We start from the raw sequence: 26168 nt of genomic DNA on the forward strand, positions 1-26168 counted from the left end.
TCGCCTAGGGCTAAGCGGATGGCGAGCAGTTCGCGGTTTCCCACATCATAGTTACGTTCCGACGGCGACAGGCGATGAGAAAAATACGCGCAAGGGTGGACCTTGTCGTCAGAGAGGGAGCGCTGAGAAAGAATGGCTCCCACGCCCACCTCTGACGCGTCAACCTCGACAACGAACTGTCTAGTGACGTCAGGTGTAACAAGGATAGGTGCGGATGTAAAACGATTCTTGAGGAGATCAAAAGCTCCCTGGGCGGAAACGGACCACTTAAAGCACGTCTTGACAGAAGTAAGGGCTGTGAGAGGAGCTGCCACCTGACCGAAATTACGGATGAAACGACGATAGAAGTTCGCGAAGCCGAGAAAGCGCTGCAGCTCGACGCGCGACTTAGGGACGGGCCAATCAATGACAGCTTGGACCTTAGCGGGATCCATCTTAATGCCTTCAGCGGAAATAACAGAACCGAGAAATGTGACGGAGGAGGCATGAAAAGAGCACTTCTCAGCCTTCACAAAAAGACAATTCTCTAAAAGGCGCTGGAGGACACGTCGAACGTGCTGAACATGAATCTGGAGTGACGGTGAAAAAAATCAGGATATCGTCAAGGTAAACGAAAACAAAGATGTTCAGCATGTCTCTCAGGACATCATTGACTAATGCCTGAAAGACAGCTGGAGCGTTAGCGAGGCCGAAAGGAAGAACCCGGTATTCAAAGTGCCCTAACGGAGTGTTAAACGCCGTCTTCCACTCGTCCCCCTCCTTGATGCGCACGAGATGGTAAGCGTTACGAAGGTCCAACTTAGTGAAAAACCTGGCTCCCTGCAGGATCTCGAAGGCTGAAGACATAAGAGGAAGCGGATAACGATTCTTCACTGTTATGTCATTCAGCCCTCGATAATCTATGCAGGGGCGCAGGGACCCGTCCTTCTTCTTAACAAAAAAACCCCCCGCTCCGGCGGGAGAGGAGGAGGGGACTATGGTACCGGCGGCAAGAGCTACAGACAAATAATCTTCGAGAGCCTTACGTTCGGGAGCCGACAGAGAGTATAGTCTACCCCGGGGGGGAGTGGTTCCCGGAAGGAGATCAATACTACAATCATACGACCGGTGTGGGGGAAGAGAGGTGGCCCTGGACCGACTGAACACCGTGCGCAGATCGTGATATTCCTCCGGCACCCCTGTCAAATCACCAGGCTCCTCCTGTGAAGAAGAGACAGAGGAAACAGGAGGGATAGCAGACATTAAACATTTCACATGACAAGAGACGTTCCAGGAGAGGATAGAATTACTAGACCAATTAATGGAAGGATTATGACAAACTAGCCAGGGATGGCCCAAAACAACAGGTGTAAAAGGTGAACGAAAAATTAAAAAAGAAATGGTTTCGCTATGATTACCAGAAACAGTGAGGGTTAAAGGTAGCGTCTCACGCTGAATCCTGGGGAGAGGACTACCATCCAGGGCGAACAAGGCCGTGGACTCCCTTAACTGTCTGAGAGGAATGTCATGTTCCCGAGCCCAGGTCTCGTCCATAAAACAGCCCTCCGCCCCAGAGTCTATTAAGGCACTGCAGGAAGCTGACGAACCGGTCCAGCGTAGATGGACCGACAAGGTAGTGCAGGATCTTGAAGGAGAGACAGGAGTAGTAGCGCTCACCAGTAGCCCTCCGCTTACTGATGAGCTCTGGCTTTTACTGGACATGAAGTGACAAAATGACCAGCAGAACCGCAATAGAGACAGAGGCGGTTGGTGATTCTCCGTTCCCTCTCCTTAGTCGAGATGCGGATACCTCCCAGCTGCATAGGCTCAGCACCCGAGCCGGCAGAGGAAGATGGTAGTGATGCGGAGAGGGAGGCAACGGAGAACGTGAGCTCCTTTCCACGAGCTCGGTGACGAAGATCAACCCGTCCCTCAATGCGAATAGCGAGTTCAATCAAGGAATCCACGCTGGAAGGAACCTCCCGGGAGAGAATCTCATCCTTTACCTCTGCGCGGAGACCCTCCAGAAAACGAGCGAGCAAAGCCGGCTCGTTCCAGCCACTGGAGGCAGCAAGAGTGCGAAACTCAATAGAGTAGTCTGTTATGGATCGATTACCTTGACATAGGGAAGACAGGGCCCTGGAAGCCTCCTCCCCAAAAACAGATCGATCAAAAACCCGTATCATCTCCTCCTTAAAGTCCTGATACTGGTTAGTACACTCAGCCCTTGCCTCCCAGATTGCCGTGCCCCACTCACGAGCCCGTCCAGTAAGGAGAGATATGACGTAGGCGACACGAGCAGTGCTCCTGGAGTAAGTGTTGGGCTGGAGAGAAAACACAATATCACACTGGGTGAGGAACGAGCGGCATTCAGTGGGCTCCCCAGAGTAACACGGCGGGTTATTGATTCTGGGCTCCGGAGATTCGAAAGCCCTGGAAGTGGCCGGTGGATTGAGGCGGAGATGGTGAACCTGTTCTGTGAGGTTGGAGACTTGGGTGGCCAGGGTCTCAACGGCATGTCGAGCAGCAGACAATTCCTGCTCGTATCTGCCTAGCATCGCTCCCTGGATCTCGACGGCTGAGTGGAGAGGATCCGAAGTCGCTGGGTCCATTCTTGGTCGGATTCTTCTGTTACGGTGCGTGAATGAGGACCCAAAAGCGAATTAACGTAAACAGAACTTCTTTAATAACAAAACATAGGTAGGCTCAGATGGACCGGCAGATTCCGACAGGACAGGACAAGGTTGCAGCAAACATGACGATAGTCTGGTTCAGGCATGAATAACACAAACAAGAATCCGACAAAGACAGGAACAAAAACAGAGAGAGATATAGAGGACTAATCAGAGGGAAAAAGGGAACAGGTGGGAAAAGGGGTGACGAGGTAGTTAGGAGGAGACAAGGAACAGCTGGGGGAAAGAGGGGGAGAAAAGGTAACCTAATAACGACCAGCAGAGGGAGACAGGGTGAAGGGAGAGGACAGAAACAAGACACAACATGACAATACATGACAGTCATTGGTTGCAACACTCACTACTGAGTTACAAACTGCCTTTGGAAGCAATGTTAGCACAATAACTGTCCGTCGGGAACTTCATAAAATGGTTTTCCATGGTCGAGCAGCCGCAAACAAACCTAAGATCACCATGTGCAATGCCAGGCAGTCCGATGGATGAATCTGGGTTGGGCGGATGCCAGGAGAATGCTACCTGCCCCAGTGCATAGTGCCAACTTAATGCATGCTACAGTATACAATTACATTCTAGACAATTCTGTGCTTTCAACTTTGTGGCAACAGATTGGGGAAGGCCCTTTTCTGTTTCAGCATAACAATGCCCCTGTGCACAAAGCGAGGTCCATACAGAAATTGTTTGTCGAGATTGGTATGGAAGAACTTGACTGGCCTGCACAGAGCCCTGACCTCAACCCCAACAAACACCTTTGGGATGAGTTGGAATATAAATATAAAATGTGACCCCTTTCAAAACACAGCTGGTCTTACCTGCTCCCGCTTTCTCCTGTTGTGCTATTAACAAACACTAGTTCAACTGTTCTGGGGAACTATGGTAAGCTTCATAATGTAACAGGTGAAATGAAGAACATAATCTGCTTTATCTCCTAACGTGCTGCACAAGTTGACTGCAGGTATTTATTCAAATTTGTTACAAGCAAAAAACAGATACCTTATTTACAAAAGTATTTAGACCTTTTGCTATGAGACTCGAAATTGAACTCCGGTTTCTTTTGATCATCCTTGATGTTTCTACAACTTGATTGGAGTCCACCTGTGGTAAATTCAATTGATTGGTCATGATTTGGAAAGATACACACCTGTCTATATAAGGTCCAACAGTTAACAGTGCATGGCAGAGCAAAAACCAAGCCATGAGGTCGAAGGAATTGTCCGATGAGCGCTGAGACAGGATTGTGTCGAGGCACAGATCTGGGGAAGGGTACCAAAAACATTTCCTTGGTCAGGGTGGTGACCAGGAACCCGATTGTCACTTTGACAGAGCTCCAGAGTTCCTCTGTGGAGTTAGAACTTTCCAGAAAGACAAACATCTCTGCAGAACTCCACATACCTCATACCCCACATACCTCATACCCGTGTACCAGCTGTCTTCTTGTACCATCGTAATCGTCAGACTGAGGGAAAACTGGAATGTAAAATGGTGGTGGTGTTAGTTGATTAGAGTGCTCTAGTGCTGCACTGCACCTCATTGGATCTCACCTTTAACTTTTTACTGAAGTGGGCTAAATCAGTGTCACGGAGTGTTTCTTAGTAGTCTTAAACAAATCCACTTCGAAACAAAAGTATACACCTCACATACATATTTATGCGATAACAAAAATATGACACCTGCACCATGTCAGATATAGAGCTGAAATGTATTACATTTTGAGTTTACATCCCAATATTACATACGTCACAGAAGACTGAAATATAATGAAACTGAATTTTCTGCAGGTCTTTTTATAATGTTTATTAATGATGAAATTAAAACAAATATTAATAACATTCCACCCATGAGGTCACTAGAGGGGAATTTGATCATTTGACTGCAGGAAGGGGCTACTGGATTCTGCTTGGGCTACTGGATTCTGATACAAGATCAATTATAGTGTCTTAATAAAGGATTTACACCCCTTGACTTTTTCCACATTTTGTTGTTACAGCCTGAATGTAAAATACATTAAATTGATACTCAATACCCCATAATGTCAAAGTGGAATTATGTTTTTAGAAATGTTTACACATTTTCTTCTGAAATCACCTTATTCCTAGAAATTGATTCAAGGCCAGGAATGTCCTGCTCTTCCATATGGAAGAAAATACAAAATTAAATAAACCCTGATACCTCATTACCACATGCCTCATATATTCGTAAAAAGCTTGGATCAATCTCAGGGTACAAGCTGAATCTAGGCAAGAATGCGCTTTTTCCTGCTTTAAAGTGTTCTTTTATAAGCCTCAGTTTAGGATTGTCCAGGATCAATTCACATACTTGGGAGTTAAAAAACTTCTTATGGCTAGGGGTTCCGCTAGCACCCCCCCTCCCTGTCACGCCTTGGCCTTAGTTATTTTTGTTTTCTTTATTATTCTGGTTAGGTCAGGGTGTGACATGGGGGATTTATGTGTTTTTACTTGTCTAGGGGTTTTGTATGTTTATGGGGTTGATTCCTTTCTAGGTAGTTTTGTATGTTTATGGGGCCGGCCCTGTCTAGGTAAATTGTATGTCTATGGTTGCCTAGATTGGTTCTCAATTAGAGGCAGCTGTCTATCGTTGTCTCTGATTGGGAACCATATTTAGGCAGCCATATTCTTTGGGTATTTTGTGGGTGATTGTTTCCTGTGTTTGTGCCACACGGGACTGTTTCGTTGCCAGTTTACTTTATTATTTTGTATTTGTGTTTATTTTTATTTTTTCTTATTAAAAACCATGGACACCTACCACGCTGCGTATTGGTCCGATCCTTGTTTCACCTCTTCAGAGGAAGAGGAGGAAATCTGCCGTGACAAGCGCGGTATATAAAAAAATATTTTTTTGAAATATTTAACTTTCACACATTGACAAGTCCAATACAGCAAATGAAAGAGAAACATCTTGTTAATCTACCCATCGTGTCCGATTTTTAAAATGTTTCACAGCGAAAACACAACATATATTTATGTTAGATCACCACCAAATCCCAAAAAACACACAGTTATTTTTCCCAGCCAAAGATAGTCACAAAAGCAGGAAGTCTTCCTCTTTCTCTTAATGGAAGGGTTAATGTCATTAAAATGAATGTGTTGCCCACATGTTTATATTAATTTCAATGTTTACCCAATTTCTATTCCAAACTCTTTTTTTTATTCACTTTTTTTTACTCACTTAATTCAATATTTTTAATTCACTGGATCAAACATGTATTTTATTTGGGAAGGCAAGGTACCACGGATTGGTAGAAAACATTTACAGAAGCCTAAGGCACTGGGTGGTTTAGCTCTACCAAATATTATTGGGCTGCACATTTCAGAGCCCTTCTCTACTGGCTGCAGACTGATCCTACTGGCCCTAGACCACTCTGGGTCCAGATGGAGTCTCAATCATGTAAACCTGCTGCACTTTCTTCTGCGTTGTGCTCGCCTCTCCCAGTGTCCCTAGGCAAAAGGTGTGTCAACCCAATTGTAAAGCAGTCGATTGAAATTTGGAATCAGTTCTGTTTAGCCTTTAGCCTCCGAGGCTTTTCTCTCTTAGGCTCGATCTATCAGAAGATTTTATATCCTCTATCTTTAAATGATGGGGCTTTTGGCATCTGGCACCCACTTGGCCTCTCCTCACTATCCTAATTATTATTTGATGATACATTTGCCTCTTTTGCTCAGCTACAGGAAAGGTTCAACCTCCCCAATCCCATTTCTTCTGCTCTCTTCAGACTAGGAACTTTGTCAGAGCTAACACACCTACATTTTCCAATAGGCCTGTGAGAGACCAGAGAGCTGTGTAAGGACATCAGGGATAAAATTGTAGACCTGCACAAGGCTGGGATGGGCTACAGTACAATAGGCAAGCAGCTTGGAGAGAAGGCAACAGCTGTTGGTGCAATTATTAGAAAATGGAAGAAGTTCAAGATGACGGTCAATCACCCTCGGTCTGGGGCTCCATGCCAGATCTCACCTCGTGGGGCATCAATGATCATGAGGAAGGTGAGGGATCACCTTCAGGTCAATGACCTGAAGAGAGCTGGGACCACAGTCTCAAAGAAAACCATTAGTAACACACTACGCCGTCATGGATTAAAATCCAGCAGCGCACGCAAGGTCCCCCTGCTCAAGCCAGGCCCGTCTGAAGTTTGCCAATGACCATCTGGATGATCCAGAGGAGGAATGGGAGAAGGTCATGTGGTCTGATGAGACAAAAATAGAGCTTTTTGTTCTAAACTCCACTCGCCGTGTTTAGAGGAAGAAGAAGGATGAGTACAACCCCAAGAACACCATCCCAACTGTGAAGCATGGAGGTGGAAACATTCTTTGGGGACGCTTTTCTGCAAAGGGGACAGGACGACTGCACCGTATTGAGGGGAGGATGGATGGAGCCATGTATCGTGAGATCTTGGCCAACAACCTCCTTCCCCCAGTAAGAGCATTGAAGATGGGTTGTGGCTGGGTCTTCCAGCATGACAATGACCCGAAACACACAGCCAGGGCAACTAAGGAGTGGCTCCGTAAGAAGCATCTCAAGGTCCTGGAGTGGCTTAGCCAGTCTCCAGACCTGAACCCAATAGAAAATCTTTGGAGTGAGCTGAAAGTCCGTATTGCCCAGCGACAGCCCCAAAACCTGAAGGATCTGGAGAAGGTCTGTATGGAGGAGTGGGCCAAAATCCCTGCTGCAGTGTGTGCAAACCTGGTCAAGAACTACAGGAGACGTATGATCTCTGTAATTGCAAAACGGTTTCGGTACCAAATATTAGGTTCTGCTTTTCTAATGTATCAAATACTTATGTCATGCAATACAATGCTAATTAATTACTTAAAAATCATACAATGTGATTTTCTGGATTTTTGTTTTAGATTCCGTCTCTCACAGTTGAAGTGTACCTATGATAAAAATGACAGACCTCTATATGCTTTGTAAGTAGGAAAACCTGCAAAATCGGCAGTGTATCAAATACTTGTTCTCCCCACTGTATATGCAATCATTAAAGACTCGATTGGAAAAGGATTTGGGAGAGGATCTTGTGGAAGACACCTGGGAATCTGTGCTGCACAGGGTGCATTCGTCCTATTTTAGCATTAGACACAGCCTCATTCAATTCAAGGTGGTTCACCGTTTCCACTGGTTCGGGGCCAAACTTGGAAGAATATTCTCTGATTTTGATCCTATTTGTGTCCGATGCAAAACCGATCCAGCTACACTGTTGAATATGTTTTGGGACTGTCACAAACTGTCTGGTTTCTGGGAATTAATATTTAAATGTTATAGCTCTGTCTCCCCTTACAGCCCTTTTTGGAGTACTGCCCATAGGTACCCCCTTGTCAAGAATTCAGTCGAACACTATTGCTTATACAACTCTTGTAGCTAGCCGGCTAATACTCCAGAACTGGAAGATGGCAGTTCCTCCATCTTATAAATATTGGGTGGGAGATGTGTTGTGCTCTCTGAAATGACAGAAAATGTAATTCAATACATGTGGGAACTCCAAACGGTTCTATGATGCTTGGGCTCCATTCCGGTCTTACTTTCAACAGTTCATCCTCTGATGGCATTCTAATTAAAACAAAAATAAGTCTGTATTTGACACCCCTGTGACTCACAGGTTGGAGGAGCATTTCTTTGTGGGTTTTTGGGGTGAGGGGGACATTGAGGTTGATGTGCCCATTGATTCTTATTGAATGTGACTTGCGGATGCCTTATTTCTCTTGCCCTGTCAGAGATTAAAATGTGAGCTTGTTTTTCCCAATTTTTTACATTCTTACATTAAAAAAGCATTGTAAACTTCAATTTTGGTCAAGTGGATGGTCGGTCTGTGGCCATGACTGTCTGAGTGGTTGCATTTCTCCACCCGTATCCCTCGTCTGTTTACAGGAACAGTAGTGAGGTTACCGCTCTGTCCCTCTTAGCTACAGTATTCTCTTTAATCGTTGTACCCTTCTGCCCAGTGTGTTTTAACTTGGCTAGACTGCGGTATCTTCATAGTTTTTTTTCCTACTACTATTGTTTGTACAGATGAACCTAGTACCTTGAAGCGTTTGGAAATTGCTCCCAAGGATGAACCAGACATGTGAAGGTCTACCATTTTTTGGCTGATTTCTTTTGATTTTCCCATGATGTCAAGCAAAGAGGCACTGAGTTTGAAGGTAGGCCTTGAAATACATCCACAGATACACCTCCAAATGACTCAAATGATGTCAATTAGCCTATCAGAAGCTTCTAAAGCCATGATATAATTTTCTGAAATTTTCCAAGCTGTTTAAAGGCACAGTCAACTTAGTGTATGTAAACTTCTGACCCACTGGAATTGTGATACAGTGGATTATAAGTGAAATAATCTATGTATGTATGTATGTATATTTAGATAAAACCCTAACTGCACCTTAATAATGACTCCCCATCCCGCATGAGGGAGCGTAATCATCGACTGACACTAATTAGCATAACGCAACGGACATAAATATTCCTAGAAAATATTCCTATTCATGAAAATCACAAGTGAAATATATTGAGACACGCCCGGACATTGCAGTCACGAAAACGCCGAAAAAATATTCCAAATTAGCTCCATAATATCGACAGAAACATGGCAAACGTTGTTTATAATCAATCCTCAAAGTGTTTTTCAAATATCTATTCGAAAATATATCCACCGGGACAATTGGTTTTTCAGTAGGCCCGATTGGAATAATGGCTACCTCTGTACTTTACGCGAGAATGACTCTGGGAGCCATCAGGTGACCAGTTGCGCAATGTAGCCGCTTACGGGTATTCTTCAACATAAATGCGTAAAACTACATCACAATGCTGTAGACACCTTGGGGAATACGGAGAAAAAGTAATCTGGTTGATAGCCCGTTCACTGCTCAATAGGGACGCATTGGAACGCAGCGCTTTCAAAACATGAGGCACTTCCGGATTGGATTTTTCTCAGGCTTTCGCCTGCAATATCAGTTCTGTTATACTCACAGACAATATTTTTACAGGTTTGGAAAATTTAGAGTGTTTTCTATCCTAAGCTGTCAATTATATGCATATTCTAGCATCTTGTCCTGACAAAATATCCCTTTTACTTTGGGAACGTTATTTTTCCAAAAATGAAAACACTGCCCCCTAGTCACAAAAGGTTAATGGCACCTTAATGGCAATCTTAGCTAATGTTCTGGGAATGTTCCCGATTTTCTCGGTTTCCTGTGAAAGTAAAATCACATTAAAATGGAGTAAATGTTAAGAAATTTAGACTGTAATCAATGTCAATGATTTACTCTAGACTGTGTGACATCTGTTACCACCAATAAGTGGAGATTGCACCCCACTAGGGGAACTTATTTAGACCTCCTGGGCCCCGGCCCAGTGGCTGTGTTCCCTGTTCTGGCCGGTCACTTTCCACACATTATTGCCGGAGTATTAGTGGTTAGTGCCGCTCAACCTCTCCCGGGCTGACCCTTTTTGTCAGTGTGATACAGTGGATCCGGTTGGCACTAATAGAGTTTTGGCTCGCTGCTCCTCCCCAAGCCCACTGACTTTAACTCCCGATCCAGTTGCCAGTCTGACCGGCCATGCACCGCACCCACAGAACTAATTTCACGATTTACTGCCTCTCCCCATGCAAATTAAAGATGTTATCTTATCATACCCACTAATTAAAACGCCTAAAATGAAATTGTTTGCCGCGATTTCCATTTAAATTGACACGTCCTAAATCTGTTGAATAGTGAAAGGGAAATTAATGCTTGGATAGGCGTGGCACTATTGAAGCACAATTGGTAATTGGCTGGACAAGACCTGGATTGTATTGGTAATAGTTTGGTGTTACCTGCATGGATGTTTACCTGATGGTAATTCTCCTTATAAGTTTATCTCAATTTGTTTCACTGGCAACTGTTGTAGTCTGAGGGGTTTAATAAAAGTAGTGTTACTTATTTTTAAACAAGTGAATGCTTTTTGGTAAAGTAAGTCTCTTCATTACGTCAAATCAAATCAAATCAAATTGATTGATATAGCCCTTCTTACATCAGCTGATATCTCAAAGTGCTGTACAGAAACCCAGCCTAAAACCCCAAACAGCAAGCAATGTAGGTGTAGAAGCACGGTGGCTAGGGAAAACTCCCTAGAAAGGCCAAAACCTAGGAAGAAACCTAGAGAGGAACCAGGCTATGAGGGGTGGCCAGCCCTCTTCTGGCTGTGCCGGGTGGAGATTATAACAAAACAAGGCCAAGATGTTCAAATGTTCATAAATGACCAGCATGGTCAAATAATAATAATCACAGTGGTTGTCGAGGGTACAACAGGTAAGCAGCTCAGGAGTAAATGTCAGTTGACTTTTCATAGCCGATCATTAAGAGTATCTCTACCGCTCCTGCTGTCTATAGAGAGTTAAAAACAGCAGGTCTGGGACAGGTAGCACGTCCGGTGAACAGGTCAGGGTTCCATAGCCGCAGGCAGAACAGTTGAAACTGGAGGAGCAGCACGGCCAGGTGGTAATTGGCTGGACAAAAAATGACTTGTGTCATGCATGGATTCTTTTTCTGTCTTTGGCAGACCTGCCCTGCAATTGATGATCAAATGTGTATTGTAACAGTCCCCAGTGTGTATGGGCTGTCTATCATGGCATTCAGAGGTTCTCACCATGTTAGTCTGTCTTCCCAATGAAAAACAAGTCTGGTGGTGGGCTGTACGCACTAGTAAAGATCCACAGTTTTCCTCTCACACGTCTCATATTACTGTGGTTACACCTGTGCCAAACCCCAGCAGCCGTCTCTTGTCTCTGTTGTCTAATTTCAAAGATGACATCTGTACAGCTGTGGGTTTCTCAGCATGGTTTATCAGCGCTGTGCTGCTAACCTACACCGCAAGTCATTCCTCTTTGAAAAGTGGTTCATATCTTGTTTGTACTGTGGTCTTTCCCCATTCTAAGGCAGATTGTGTCTTAACTGAACTAACTGTATGAAATGTATAAAGGTTTTTGAGACCAGAAAAAATAGTGAAGCTAGTCAGACTGATGAAAGTTTTAAACATTAACATATTTTCAATTAAATGCATATCTTTATTTCTTCACACTCCACATAGAAGTTGCCATCGGGGCAGCAGGGTAGCCTAGTGGTTAGAGCGTTGGACTAGTAACCGGAAGGTTGCAAGTTCAAACCCCCGAGCTGACAAGGTACAAATCTGTTGTTCTGACCCAATGTTCCTAGGCTGTCATTGAAAAATTAAGTTAGGGATGGGCAACTTTGAAGGGAGTGGGGCCACAAACAATCTGAAATCATGAGGGGCCGCAGTTGCCCGCGGGTCTGCGTACCCACACCCCCCCATTCACACATATCGAGCAAAACATTTTAGTGGCCCCCTTCTTGACAGCGGAGAGATATCTGCAATTCTACACATATTTCCATCGGGTAGAGAGAAATGTTTGCATGTTTTTAACATGATAAGAAGTTTAGATAGTTGGCTACTAAACTAACTTAGCAATCAAAAAGTATCAGTGACTGACATAACAAGAGAGAAACTGCTGATGCACAATCAAATTTCAAAATTGCACCTTGTGTATACTACTATTCTAACTCGAAACAGTAAGTTGAGACCCCGACTGAGTTATTTTTGTTGGGGGAGGGCCTACAAAATGTGGGCCGCCGGTTCCCCATTCCTGGATTAAGCAATGTGTTTTTTTCCTGCCTGGTGACAGATGACCTTACTTCGATGACAAATCCTTAGTGTAGTTGACTGACATATTGTCAATACAGCATTCTTGCGCATGTTACATGTTGAATTGGTGAGGCAAACAACGGGAAAACTCACTGACATGAGTCTCTCATCCAATATGTTTATCTTGAATTGAAAAGCAGGAGCTAAAGACATTGCACTTTGATTGTTTGTCAAGGAAATTAAGTTTGTTTTCTGAACTCTAGTTGCTTTTACTCCTCGGCTTTATAACAGAGGATTTGCATATTTTAGTTGGGGAGGATGCTATATTATATATTTTAACAAAACAGTTTTTCGGAAGACTGCTTATAATCCTATTATAGCCAAATACTCATCTTAGCAGTATCATTGTAATTTCCACCTTGCATCACTCTTTCTTGTGATCTGCAGCAAAAGATTACTAAGAAAAAAATAACATGAATTTCATACATTTGGTTGTGTTCTCCAGGGGTGATTTCTGCTGTGTATGTTGTTCTTTAATAAAGTAGATGCGTCACTGCATGTACACCCAGAGGAACTCATCAAACAGTCTTTAAACAGTCATTTCAAGAACAAAATAAGCTGTGCTACATAAGTCCCATCACAGACATCAATCCTGTGGCCTCGGCAGAGCACAGTCGCTAACAGCACGCCTGCTACTTGTTTAACCACGAATGTAGGGTGGATCTATTCTGTGCTTGTTAACCTAGATTTAAAGCCCCCTCAACATGGCAGCTAAGATGATGAAGGCCCATATTATCGGACCTGACGTGGAGAAAGTTGTCTCACCACCATCTCCCCCCTTTATGTTGTCCTTGAAGCGACAGTTGTGATTCCCCAGTAGAGCATGCTCTTCCTTTACCGCAATGACTACTACCGTGATTAAATAATGAGAGAAATTCCGCCTGGCAGCTTTTACCTTTTTGTTATTTCTCCCCCTCCTATGATAAATAATTTAATGTAAAGAGGTCAATGCAATACATCTCTGTCACGTCTGTCATAAAGACAGGTTATGAGAGTGCCTGTCATCCCTTTTCACCCGGTGGATTTGTAATTTCAATTTGACACGTTTCTATTGGTTTTGTTCTCTGGCATGTTCATTTTGTAGGAACGCTGATGTATATATGGTCATTTTCATACGGTAGCTTTCATACAGTGACTTTTTACTGGCATGAGAGATGTCCCTGCTTCTCTTAATGTTACCACATCAGTCCATTGTGTATGGTTCAGTCTATTTGTTTTTCTCATTCAATTTCACCTGTCAGTCCCAAGGGAAGGGATGTCATTTACAGTCAAGGAGAGATGAATTTGAGAGAAGCAATTGATCATTTCTCAGCTTTGACACCCAGGATAATATTACAGTTGCTGTGATCTACACTGAAACCGGTGTGTCAACTGAGCTGGTTGCGTTCCAACTGGCAAAAATCTATATTTTAGATGGTACCTTCCAATAGGCCTTAAACTGGTGATTTACCTCATTAAAACATGGTGAGGTATGGGTTTTTATCACCAAACCCTGATAGAGGATGATTAGGGATAATTGAAGGCAATCAAAAGCCTTTGAACGTCTGCTAACCTCTGAGTTCCTGAGGAGACCTTTTCGTTAAGAAACACTTAAATGTAGAGAAAAGGTCTGCCTGTTTTGATTGGCCAGAGAAATGCCTGTGTACTTACTGAGGTAGGCTAATGAGAGCGAGATGATTTACTAAAACTGACCTAAAGGCTTTGATGCTTAAGTTCATCAGCAGAGGGTCCTGAAGGGAATATCCTGCCTTCATTAATGACGGACCTTTCAAATCACAACCAAATCAAACTTTATTTGTCACATGCGCCGAATACAACGTGAAGACCTTACCGTGAAATGCTTACTTACAAGCCCTTAACCAACAAAGCAGTTCAAGAAAGAGTTAAGAAAATATTTACCAAATAAACTAAAGTAAAAAATGATAAAAAGTAACACAATAAAATAACAATAACGAGACTACATACAGGTCGTACCGGTATCGAGTCAATGTGCAGGTTAGTCAAGGTAATTTGTACATGTTGGTAGGGGTGCAGTGACTATGCATAGATAATAAACAGCATAGCAGTAGTGTAAAATATGAATGGGGGGGTCAATGTAAATAGTCCGGTGGCCATTTGATTAATTGTTCCGCAGTCTTATGGCTTGGGGGTAGAAGCTTTTTAAGGAGCGTCTAGGTCCTAGACTTGGCACCCCGGTATAGCTTGCCGTGCGGTAGCAGAAAAAACAGTCTATGACTTGGGTGACTGGGGTCTTTGACAGTTTTTTGGGCTTTCCTCTGACACAACCTAGTATATATGTCCTGGATGGAAGGAAGCTTGGCCCCAGTGATGTACAGGACCATACGCACTACTCTCTGTAGCGTGTTATGGTCAGATGCCGAGCATTTTCAATATCAGGCGGTGATGCAACCAGTGCTCTTGATGGTGCAGCTGACCTCCCTATAGGCTTTCTCATCGTTGTCGGTGATCAGGCTAACACTTTTGTGTCGTCAGAAAACTTAATGATGGTGTTGGAGTCGTGGGTGAACAGGGACTACAGGAGGGGACTGAGCACACACACCTGAGGGGCCCCAGTGTTGAGTATCAGAATGGCAGACGTGGTGTTGCCTACCCTTACCACCTGGGGACCCGTCAGGAAGTCCAGGATCCAGTTGCAGAGGGAGGTGTTTAGTCCCAGGGTCCTTAGCTTAGCGAAGAGCTTTGTGGGCACTATGGTGTTGAACGCTGAGCTGTAGTCAATGAACAGCATTCTCACATAGATGTTCCTTTTGTCCAGGTGGGAAAGGGCAATGTTGAGTGCGATTGAGATTGCGTCATCTGTGGATCTATTGGGGTGGTATGCGAATTGGAGTGGGTCTATGGTATCCAGGAGGATGCTGTTGATGTGAGTCATAACCAGCCTTTCAAAGCACTTCACGGCTACCAACGTGGCATGTTACCTTAGGCAGGTTACCTTCGCTTCCTTGGGCACCACCGGGAATATGGTGGTCTGCTTGAAACATGTCGGTATTACAGACTCGGTCAGGGAGAGGTTGAAAATGTCGGTGAAGACACTTGCCAGTTGGTCAGCGCATGCTTTGAGTACACGTCCTGATAATCCATCTGGCCCCGCTGCTTTGTGAATGTTGACCTGTTTAAAGGTCTTGCTCACATCGGCTACCAGTCACTCCTGGGCTACAATCACCTATCCGGACCCGTTTGACTGCCAACGCGGAGCCCCACCGGGCCTTCACAACTGGACTACCGACGTTATCTGCCCAAGGGAGTTATCCAGCTGGCTCCTCCGTCGCGACGTTACCTGAACGCTCATCTGCGGCCCGCTATTCGTTAGCTGTTTTATCGGCTGCTATCTGAATCTATCGGACAATTTTTTTCTTTTTTTTCTTGGGCCTCTATAACTATATCTATTTTTTTTTTGCGAATTGGATTGATCCCCTCTACCACACGGAACCCCACTAATCATACCGACGGAAACGCACGAGGTGGCTAAAAACAGACCTCCATCCTATGCTAGCTTGCTACCGATTGGCCCAGCTAGCTGTCTGAATCGCCGTGACCCCAACCAACCATCACTACTCACTGGACCCTTTTGATCACTCGACTAAGCATGCCTCTCCTTAATGTCAATATGCCTTGTCCATTGCTGTTCTGGTTAGTGTTTAGAAGCCTCCTCCCTAAGTTTGTTTTATTCACTGCTTTAGCAGACTCTGCCAACCCGGATGTTCTAGCTGTGTCTGAATCATGGCTTAGGAAGACCACCAAAAATTCTGAAATGTTCATCCCTAACTACAACATTTTCAGACAAGATAGAACTGCCAAAGGGGGCGGTGTTGCAATCTACTGCAAAGATAGTAGGACAGAACTCTGCAGGCTATCTAGGTCTGTACCCAAACAATTTGAACTTCTACTTTTAAAAATCCACCTCTCTAAAAACAAGTCTGTCACTGTTGCCGCCTGCTATAGACCACCCTCTGCCCCCAGCTGTGCTCTGGGGTACCATATGTGAACTGATTGCCCCCCCATCTATCTTCAGAGCTCGTGCTGCTAAGTGACCTAAACTGGAACATGCTTAACACCCCAGCCATCCTACAATCTAAGCTTGATGCCCTCAATCTCACACAAATTATCAATGAACCTACCAGGTACCTCCCCAAAGCCGTAAACACGTGCACCCTCATAGATATCATCCTAACCAACTTGCCCTCTAAATACACCTCTGCTGTCTTCAACCAAGATCTCAGCGATCACTGCCTCATTGCTTGCATCCGTAATGGGTCAGCAGTCAAAACGACCTCCACTCATCACTGTCAAACGCTCTCTGAAACACTTCAGCGAGCAGGCCTTTCTAATCGACCTGGCTGGGGTATCCTAGAAGGATATTGATCTCATCCCGTCAGTATAGGATGCCTGGTTATTTTTTTTAAATGCCTTCCTAACCATCTTAAATTTATTGAATGGGGCATGCTTATTTAGAACCAGGAACAGATATAGCCCTTGGTTCACCCCAGACCTGATTGCCCTTAACCAACACAAAAACATCCTATGGCGTTCTGCATTAGCATTGAACAGCCCCCGTGATATGCAGCTTTTCAGGGAAGCTAGAAAGCAATATACACAGGCAGTTAGAAAAGCCAAGGCTAGCTTTTTCAAGCAGAAATTTGCTTCCTGCAACACTAACTCAAAAAAGTTCTGGGACACTGTAAAGTCCATGGAGAATAAGAACACCTCCTCCCAGCTGCCCACTGCACTGAAGATAGGAAACACCACTGATAAATCCACTATAATTGAGAATTTCAATAAGCGTTTTTCTACGGCTGGCCATGCTTTCCACCTGGCTACCCCTACCCCGGTCAACAGCACTGCACCCCCCACAGCAACTCGCCCAAGCCTTCCTTATTTCTCCTTCTCCCAAATCCAAAGAGTTGCAAAATCTGGACCCTACAAATCAGCCGGGCTAGACAATCTGGACCCTTTCTTTCTAAAATGTTCTGCCGAAATTGTTGCCACCCCTATTACTAGCCTGTTCAACCTCTCTTTCGTGTCATCTGAGATTCCCAAAGATTGGAAAGCAGCTGCGGTCATCCCCCTCTTCAAAGGGGGGGGGGGGGCACTCTTGACCCAAACTGCTACAGACCTATATTTATCCTACCATGCCTTTCTAAGGTCTTCGAAAGCCAAGTCAACAAACAGATTACCGACCATTTCGAATCTCACCATACCCTCTCTGCTAGGCAATCTGGTTTCAGAGCTGGTCATGGGTGCACCTCAGCCACGCTCAAGGTCCTAAACGATATCTTAGCTGCCATCGATAAGAAACATTACTGTGCAGCCGTATTCATTGATCTGGCCAAGGATTTCGACTCTGTCAATCACCACATCCTCATCGGCAGACTCGACAGCCTTGGTTTCTCAAATGATTGCCTCGCCTGGTTCACTAACGACTCTGATAGAGTTCAGTGTGTCAAATTGGAGGGTCTGTTGTCCGGACCTCTGGCAGTCTCTATAGGGGTGCCACAGGGTTCAATTCTTGGACCGACTCTCTTCTCTGTATACATCAATGATGTCGCTCTTGCTGCTGGTGAGTCTCTGATCCACCTCTACGCAGATGACACCATTCTGTATACTTCTGGCCCTTTTTTGGACACTGTGTTAACAACCCTCCAGGCAAGCTTCAAAGCCATAGAACTCTCCTTCTGTGGCCTCCAATTGCTCTTAAATACAAGTAAAACTAAATGCATGCTCTTCAACCGATCGCTGCCTGCACCTGCCTGCCTGTCCAACATCACTACTCTGGACGGCTCTGACTGCGTGGACAACTACAAATACCTAGGTGTCTGGTTAGACTGTAAACTTTCCTTCCAGACCCACATCAAACATCTCCAATACAAAGTTAAATCTAGAATTGGCTTCCTATTTCGCAACAAAGCATCCTTCACACATTCTGCCAAACATACCCTTGTAAAACTGACCATCCTACCAATCCTCGACTTCGGCGATGTCATTTACAAAATAGCCTCCAATACCCTACTCAACAAATTGGATGTAGTCTATCACAGTGCCATCCATTTTGTCACCAAAGCCCCATATACTACCCACCATTGCGACCTGTATTCTCTCGTTGGCTGGCCCTCGCTTCATACTCGTCGCCAAACCCACTGGCTCCATGTCATCTACCATACCCTGCTTGGTAAAGTCCCTCCTTATCTCAGCTCGCTGGTCACCATAGCATCACCCACCTGTAGCACGCGCTCCAGCAGGTATATCTCTCTGGTGACTCCCAAAAACTTTGGCCGCCTCTCCTTCCAGTTCTCTGCTGCTAATGACTGGAACGAACTACAAAAATCCCTGAAACTGGAACCACTCTCCCTCACTAGCTTTAAGCACCAGCTGTCAGAGCAGCTCACAGATTACTGCACCTGTACATAGCCCATCTATAATTTAGCCCAAACAACTACCATTCCCTACTGTATTTAATTTATTTAATTGTATCTATTTATTTATTTATTTAGCTCCTTTGCACCCCATTATTTTTATTTCTACTTTGCACATTCTTCCACTGCAAATCTACCATTCCAGTGTTTCACTTGCTAGATTGTATTTACATTGCCACAATGGCCTTTTTTTTTGCCTTTACCTCCCTTATCTCACCTCATTTGCTCACATCGTATATAGACTTGTTTCTACTGTATTATTGACTGTATGTTTGTTTTACTCCATGTGTAACTCTGTGTTGTTGTATGTGTTTAACTGCTTTGCTTTATCTTTGTCAGGTCGCAATTGTAAATGAAAACTTGTTCTCAACTTGCCTACCTGGTTAAATAAAGGTGAAATACATAAAAAATAAAATACAGAGAGCGTTATTTTTTTTATTTATTCAACTAGGCAAGTCAGTTAAAGAACAAATTCTTATTTTCAATGACAGCCTAGGAACAGTGGGACTGCCTGTTCAGGGGCAGAACGGCAGATTTGTACCTTGTCAGCTCAGGGATTTGAACTTGCAACCTTTCGTTACTAGTCCAACACTCTAACCACTAGGCTACCCTGCTGCCCCAGTTGTCCAGACCATGCTCTCGTGCACGCTTCAGTGTTGCTTGCCTCGAAGCGAGCATAAAAGGCATTTAGCAACTATAATGGAGCCAGAGAAGAGGGTAGACGTTTTACATGTCCCCAATCGTTTTTTTCTTTTTTCATTTATTTGCATTTTTTTGTAACTCTTTTTAAAAACGTATTTTGTACATAATGTTGCCGCTACCATCTCTTATGACCAAAAATCACTTCTGGACATCAGGAATGCGATTACTCACCACAGACTGGCAGAATATTTTTTTTCCTTTAACGAGTCTGAAGAGCCGGACGTGAATGATATACTGCTTTCTCGGGACAGGCCCAGATCCCTGTGATTTGCGTGAAGAGGAGGCAGAAAAAAAGGGGCCAAAGGGCGGGTTGCCTTCTGAGAACTCGTAGGCAATCGAATAAACCCCCACTTCCTTCCATTCTGCTAGCAAACGTGCACACTTTGGAGAATAAAATAGATGACCTACGCGCAAGATTAAACTACCAACTGGACATTCAAAACTGTAATATCTTTTGCTTCACGGAGTCGTGGCTGAACGATGACACGATCAACATACAGCTGGCTGGTTATATACTGTACCGGCAGGATAGAACAGCATGTTAAATGTGCAACTAGAGGGGAATAAAACACCTTTACTCCACACACAGAAATGTATACAATGCTCTCCCTCGCCTTCCATTTGGCAAATCTGACCATCATTTTATCCTCCTGATTCCTGCTTACAAGAAATAACTAAAGCAGGAAGTACCAGTGATTTAGATCAATAAAAAAGTGGTCAGATGAAGCAGATGCTAATCTACAGCGACTGTTTTGCTAGCACAGACTGGAATATGTTCCAGGATTCCTCCGATGGCATTGAGGAGTACACCACATCAGTCATTGACTTCATCAATAATTGCATCGATGACGTCGTCCCCACAGTGACCGTACGTACATACCCCAGCCAGAAGCCATGGATTACAGGTAACATCCGCACTTAGCTGAAGGGTAGAGCTGCTGCTTTCAAGGAGTGGTACTCTAACCTGTAAGCTTATAAGAAATCCTGCTCTGTCCTCCGACGAACCATCAAACAGGCAAAGCTTCAATACAGGACTAAAATCGAATTGTACTACACCGGCTCTGACGCTCATCGGATGTGGCAGGGCTTTGAAACCATTACAGACTGCAAAGGGAAGCACAGCCGAGAGCTGCCCAGTGACACGAGCCTACCAGACGAGCTAAACTACTTCTATGCTCGCTTCGAGGCAAATAACACTGAAACATGCATGAGAGCACCAGCTGTTCCGGAAGACTGTGTGATCACGCTCTCCGCAGCCGATGTTGGTAAGACCTTTATACAGGTCAACATTCACAAGTACGCAGGACCAGATGGATTACCACGACGTGTACTGCGAGCATGCGCTGACCAACTGGCAAGTGTCGTCACTTACATTTTCAACCTCTCCCAGTCCGAGTCTGTAACAATACTAAATGAACAATGAACACTTTTATTTTAACTTAATATAATACATATTATGGGCTTTTGGATGGGTGTTCTTAAGGTGATTCCACAGGTTGGTGGTATTTTTTTATTTAGCCGTTGCTGACCCCATGCTTACATCTTTATCATAAATAAGACACCTTCCCTGGTGCCAATTCCATGTAAAAGTCCCACACTGGTGTTCTCCCTTTCTCTGCCATCTGTAAAACACACACACCCACAGCTCTGAAGTGTCAATGATACTGAAGAGTCTGCTGACTGTTTGAATAAAAATAGAGTTTAAGTTAACTGTGATGAATGTTGAAAACAAAAACTGTAATTTCTGTGTGCAGGAAATCCTATTTTAACAATGGGCATGGTGAGAATTGACTACCAAATTGCGAGTCATAATTCCCATGACACCTTCTAGCAAAATCTGAAAAAGCGGTTCCTTCATTCATTTATTCCATAGGATATTTTTAGATTCACTTAAAATAAGGTCTGTGTTTCATGTAGGCTTACACCACCTTGCCAATTTTATAATTGTGTAGATATCCATAGGACAAGGTAACTCTGATCAATATTGGCTAAATATAAGCGAAGATAATTTTTTTTGTAGAGTGGATTTATGAAAATATGTTGACAAACGTTACCTTATCCTAGTGAGATTTACATGGGTATCAAAACGCAGAGGTGGTTTAAGTCTGCACGAAACACAGACCTTATTTGAAGTAGATCAAGACATTCTCTATGGAAGACATGAACGGTAAAATAACGAAGGAACCCCTTTGAAGTTCAGCCGCAAGTTATTATAGGAATTATAACGCGTCGACTATTTCTCTCTAAACCATATACCTTTGACTATTACGAGCCTGCTGCTGCCTACCACCCCTCAGTCAGACTGCTCTATCAAATCATAGACTTAACTATAATAAACACACAGAAATACGAGCCTTAGGTCAAATCCGGAAACTATCACCTCGAGTGAAAAAAAATTGTTTATTCCATTCTGTATTTTATCTAACGGGTGGCATCCATGAGTCTAAATATTCCTGTTACATTGCACAACCTTCAATGTTATGTCATAATTACGTAAAATTCTGGCAAATTAGTTCGCAAAGAGCCAGGTGGCCCAAACTGTTGCATATACCCTGACTCTGCGTGCAATGAACGCAAGAGGTGACACAATTTCACCTGGTTAATATTGCCTGCTAACCTGGATTTATTTTAGCTAAATATGCAGGTTTAAAAATATACACTTGTGTATTGATTTTAAGAAAGGCATTGATGTTTATGGTTAAGTACACATTGGAGCAACGACAGTCATTGATTGATTGTTTTTTCTAAGATAGTTTAATGCTAGCTAGCAACTTACCTTGGCTTACTGCATTCGCGTAATAGGCAGGCTCCTCGTGGAGTGCAATGTAATCAGGTGGTTAGAGTGTTGGACTAGTTAACTGTAAGGTTGCAAGATTGGTTCCCCCGAGCTAACAAGGTAAAACTCTGTTGTTCTGCCCCTGAGCGATGCATTTAACCCACCGTTCTTAGGCCGTCATTGAAATTAAGAATGTGTTCTTAACTGGCTTGCCTAGTTAAAAGAGGTGTATTTTTGTTTAAATTAAAATCGGCACCCAAAAATACCGATTTCCGATTGTAATGAAAACTTGAAATCGGCCCTAATTAATCGGCCATTCCGATTAATCGGTCAACCTCTAGTGCGAACGGCCCAGTACATCACTGGGGCCAAGCTCCCTGCCATCCAGGACTTTTATACCAGGCGTGTAATAAGAAGTCCCTAAAAATGGTCAAAGACTCCAGCCACCCACAGTCATAGACTGTTCTCTCTGCTACCGCACGGCAAACAGTACCAGAGCGCCAAGTGTAGGTCCATGAGGCTTCTAAACAGCTTCTACCCCCAAGCATTAAGATTCATGAACACCTAATCAAATGGCTACCCAGACTATTTGCATTATCTCCCTTTTGACACCACTGCTACTCTCTGTTGTTATCATCTATGCATAGTCACTTTAATAACTGTACCCACATGTACATATTGCCTCAACTAACCAGTGCCCCCACACATTGACTCTGTATATATATATTTTAAACTGCATTGATGGTTAGGGGCTCTTAAGTAAGCATTTCACTGTAAGGTACAACAGGTACACCTGTTGTATTCGGCGCATGTGACGAATACAATTTGATTTGATTTTATTTGAAATTGAAGTGCAGGGTTCAAAGAAATACAGTTGAACCCTTATTTACTAGAAAACAGTTCTCTAACCTTGCATTTGAGCTCCATGGTCATCCAAGAATTTGAATTTTAATGTGGAGCTTGAGCAGTTCCTGTCATTCATCACCATTGGCCATGGTTACCATGCAATTGCATCATTTATTTCAGAATCTGACTTGATAGTTTGAGTAAAAAATGATATTCTTGATTACTGACTATAGGTTATAAGGAAAAAAGGCATTTGTTTTCAATTCAGTACACTGTACTTCAGTTGTACATACATTTCCCCCAAAGTGGAAGCCAGAATGAGAACATCATTTTTGGAATGCCTACTTCTTCTTGCTGATTTTCATGGGGTTTCGGGGAGCTTACTTGCTGATGCAAATCTGAAAATGTTGCCTTCCTGATAAAATGTGATAATGCAGTAGGCCGGCAGAGATGAGGAAAGTGTTTCCGGCTGGGAGGTGGCACTTGCCAACTCTGGAGCAGCTGCTATCGGCCCTGACATTTTAGTGCCTGCTGTCCATTAGTGGCACATGGCTTGCCCACAGCACTGAACCTAGTGAGCCTAGCGCCCACCACCAGTTTGTTAGCATGCTTATGTCAGGAGACTGTCAGTGCTTCTCCAGACAGGACTGTTGTGGCCTATGGGACCTCAGACATTGCTTTTAGACCAATCTGTCTTTTTTAAATTATAGTTATTGTCCTTTTGGGTATGCATGGAAAAACTGTCATTTTTTTATGTTTAATATACTGTATGAAAATTTCACATTTTCAATGTTTGTCTGATGTGAGGTTGCGCCTCACAATTTGTAAACCAGGGCCACGTTCGGTTTCCAGGAAACTGGAGAAAACTTATGAAAACTGAAAAAGTACTACTTGAACTAGTAGGAACACATACATTTGTTCTCAAAACTGATGACAGCCTTTCTGTATGTGTTATCTAGGTGTGGAAGCGCTCTGGAGCCTGGTTCTACAAGTTCATGCCCAAGTATGTGTACCCTGGGAAGGAGGGGCCGAGTGGTGCTCCTCTGGGACTGCGAGGAGCCAATGGAGGAGGGCAGAAGATGGCCAGGAGTTCCACTGTCAGCCGCACCTACACATGGGCACACAGCAAAGGTCAGTCAGTCACTCCCCATGTCCACTGTAATGCAGTTATTCCTTATTTGGAATAGTTTAAAATGGGTACATTTGGTGTCCTGTTGCGGCTTCTTTTGAGACATGCTTGAACTAAAAAAAACATTAGTTCTTTATAAGACAGAAATTCATCATGATTTCAGTTTGTTTTTGTAAAGTTACAAAACAGTGACATAGATTAGATTTTAGAATACTCTTTAAGTCCATGTTTAATTAGGATGAAGCTTCACTGGGCGTGTCCGAAAACTCATACTATTAGTAGGCTTTTTGGGTAGTAAAGAAAAGAGTATGATAGTATGTGAAATTGTTACAAATTAGTACATTAAATGCCAGGATGTCATGTTTATTTAAGTTTTCATTTAGCATAAATTCACTGCACACTATTGAGGAAAATAATAGTATTTTCCTGCACACGTGTTTGACAAAAGCTGATAATTGGATCAAGGTGATGGGCTATGCTTTAATGAACGAATGGTGTGGAACAACCAAATTGCACTTAAGATAACGCCTTCTTTGCATGGATTAGCTTAGTATGTTGTTTTGTTGCTTACATACATTTTTACTGAATAGTATGTTCTAAATAGTGTTTAGTATGGTTAGTACATAGTATACATTGAGTGTACAAAACAGTGCTCTTTCCATGACACACTGACAAGCTGAATCCAGCTGAAAGCTATGATCCCTTATTGATGTAATTTGTTAAATCCACTTCAATCAGTGTCGATAAAGTAGAGGAGACAGGTTAAAGAAGGATTTTTAAGCCTTGAAACAATTGAGACATGGATTGTGTATGTGTGCCATTCATATGTTCCAGACACACCAGTTTGAGTGTGTCAAGAATTGCAATGCTGCTGGGTTTCCCTTGCGTATTAAGAATGCTTCACCACCCAATGGACATCCAGTCAACTCCTCATTTTGTTGTTTTACTCTCACAGTTTTAGAGAAGCAAGGTTAAGAAATGTTTGTTATGATATGTGTGGGCTGCTTCAGGTCCAATATCTCCTCCCTACAAGGGAAGGTGAATCCAGATCTTTGTTGCCATTTATCTTCAGTTGTCAAATCTGATAACATGACAATGGTAACAGGGAGATGCATCATCATCACTGTCTATTGTTTCTGTGGCGCTACAGTATAACACATTATATATTATCTGCAGTTGTGCTTTGGATGCACCTTACAATTACTATAACATTTTAATTAAAAGCTGGACACTGTTACTCTCACAGCTTTATAACCAACAAGGTCAAAAGTATCATTGCCTTAGAATGCAAGTCTCCCTTTCTAAAGGTCTTATCTATGTTCTCTATGGAGTTTCTCAGGGCCAAGATCCTCATCTCTGATGTTGAATGGCTAGCTGGGGGCCTCTGAGCTCCATTATGCCACATATTTGCTATGAGTCACCTGTGGGATGAACAAACAGCCTTTGATGCAAGGCCACAGATGTGTTTCTGACTGTCCTCCTAAGCTATTCTAAAAGTGTTTGTCGCTGCATTTTCCTCAATAGATATGTGAGCGTCTCCTCTGTTTATTCTCTATCACAAGGCCATAACTGAAGACTTGTATTTATTGAATCCTGAGCGAAAAACATCTGTCTGAGCTTAGCGTATATCACCCTGAGTTTGGTAAGCAGTTAGTGCCATTTTAGATTTAGATTTCAACATTCTGTAAGCCTGAAGGGCAACATGTGTTTTTATTTGGCATTAATATGACTGGTGCCTGCTTTCTGACTTTGAATTCATGTTCTCAAACCTTTGCATACATGTATGTTAATTGGCCCCAAATTGAAAGTGAGGTGACGCCCCTCAGACCACCTCTTAAACTGCATCATATTTATGACCGCATCTTGAAAGAGAAAGAAAACCCACTGCATTATTTCCAGGACTGGTC

At 43.4% G+C, this 26168-nt stretch overlaps 1 protein-coding gene across 1 annotated transcript in view; it reads left to right on the forward strand.

The window, feature by feature from the left end:
- Positions 1-26168, forward strand: part of doc2b (double C2-like domains, beta) — a 60990-nt gene that overhangs the window by 21459 nt on the left and 13363 nt on the right. Inside the window, exon 6 of the mRNA XM_036934557.1 lies at positions 24092-24263. Coding sequence (XP_036790452.1) covers positions 24092-24263 — 172 coding nt within the window. The remainder of the gene's footprint in view (positions 1-24091; positions 24264-26168) is intronic.

Source organism: Oncorhynchus mykiss, chromosome 10, assembly GCF_013265735.2.
Source record: "Oncorhynchus mykiss isolate Arlee chromosome 10, USDA_OmykA_1.1, whole genome shotgun sequence".
NCBI classification, from domain to species: Eukaryota; Metazoa; Chordata; class Actinopteri; order Salmoniformes; family Salmonidae; genus Oncorhynchus; species Oncorhynchus mykiss.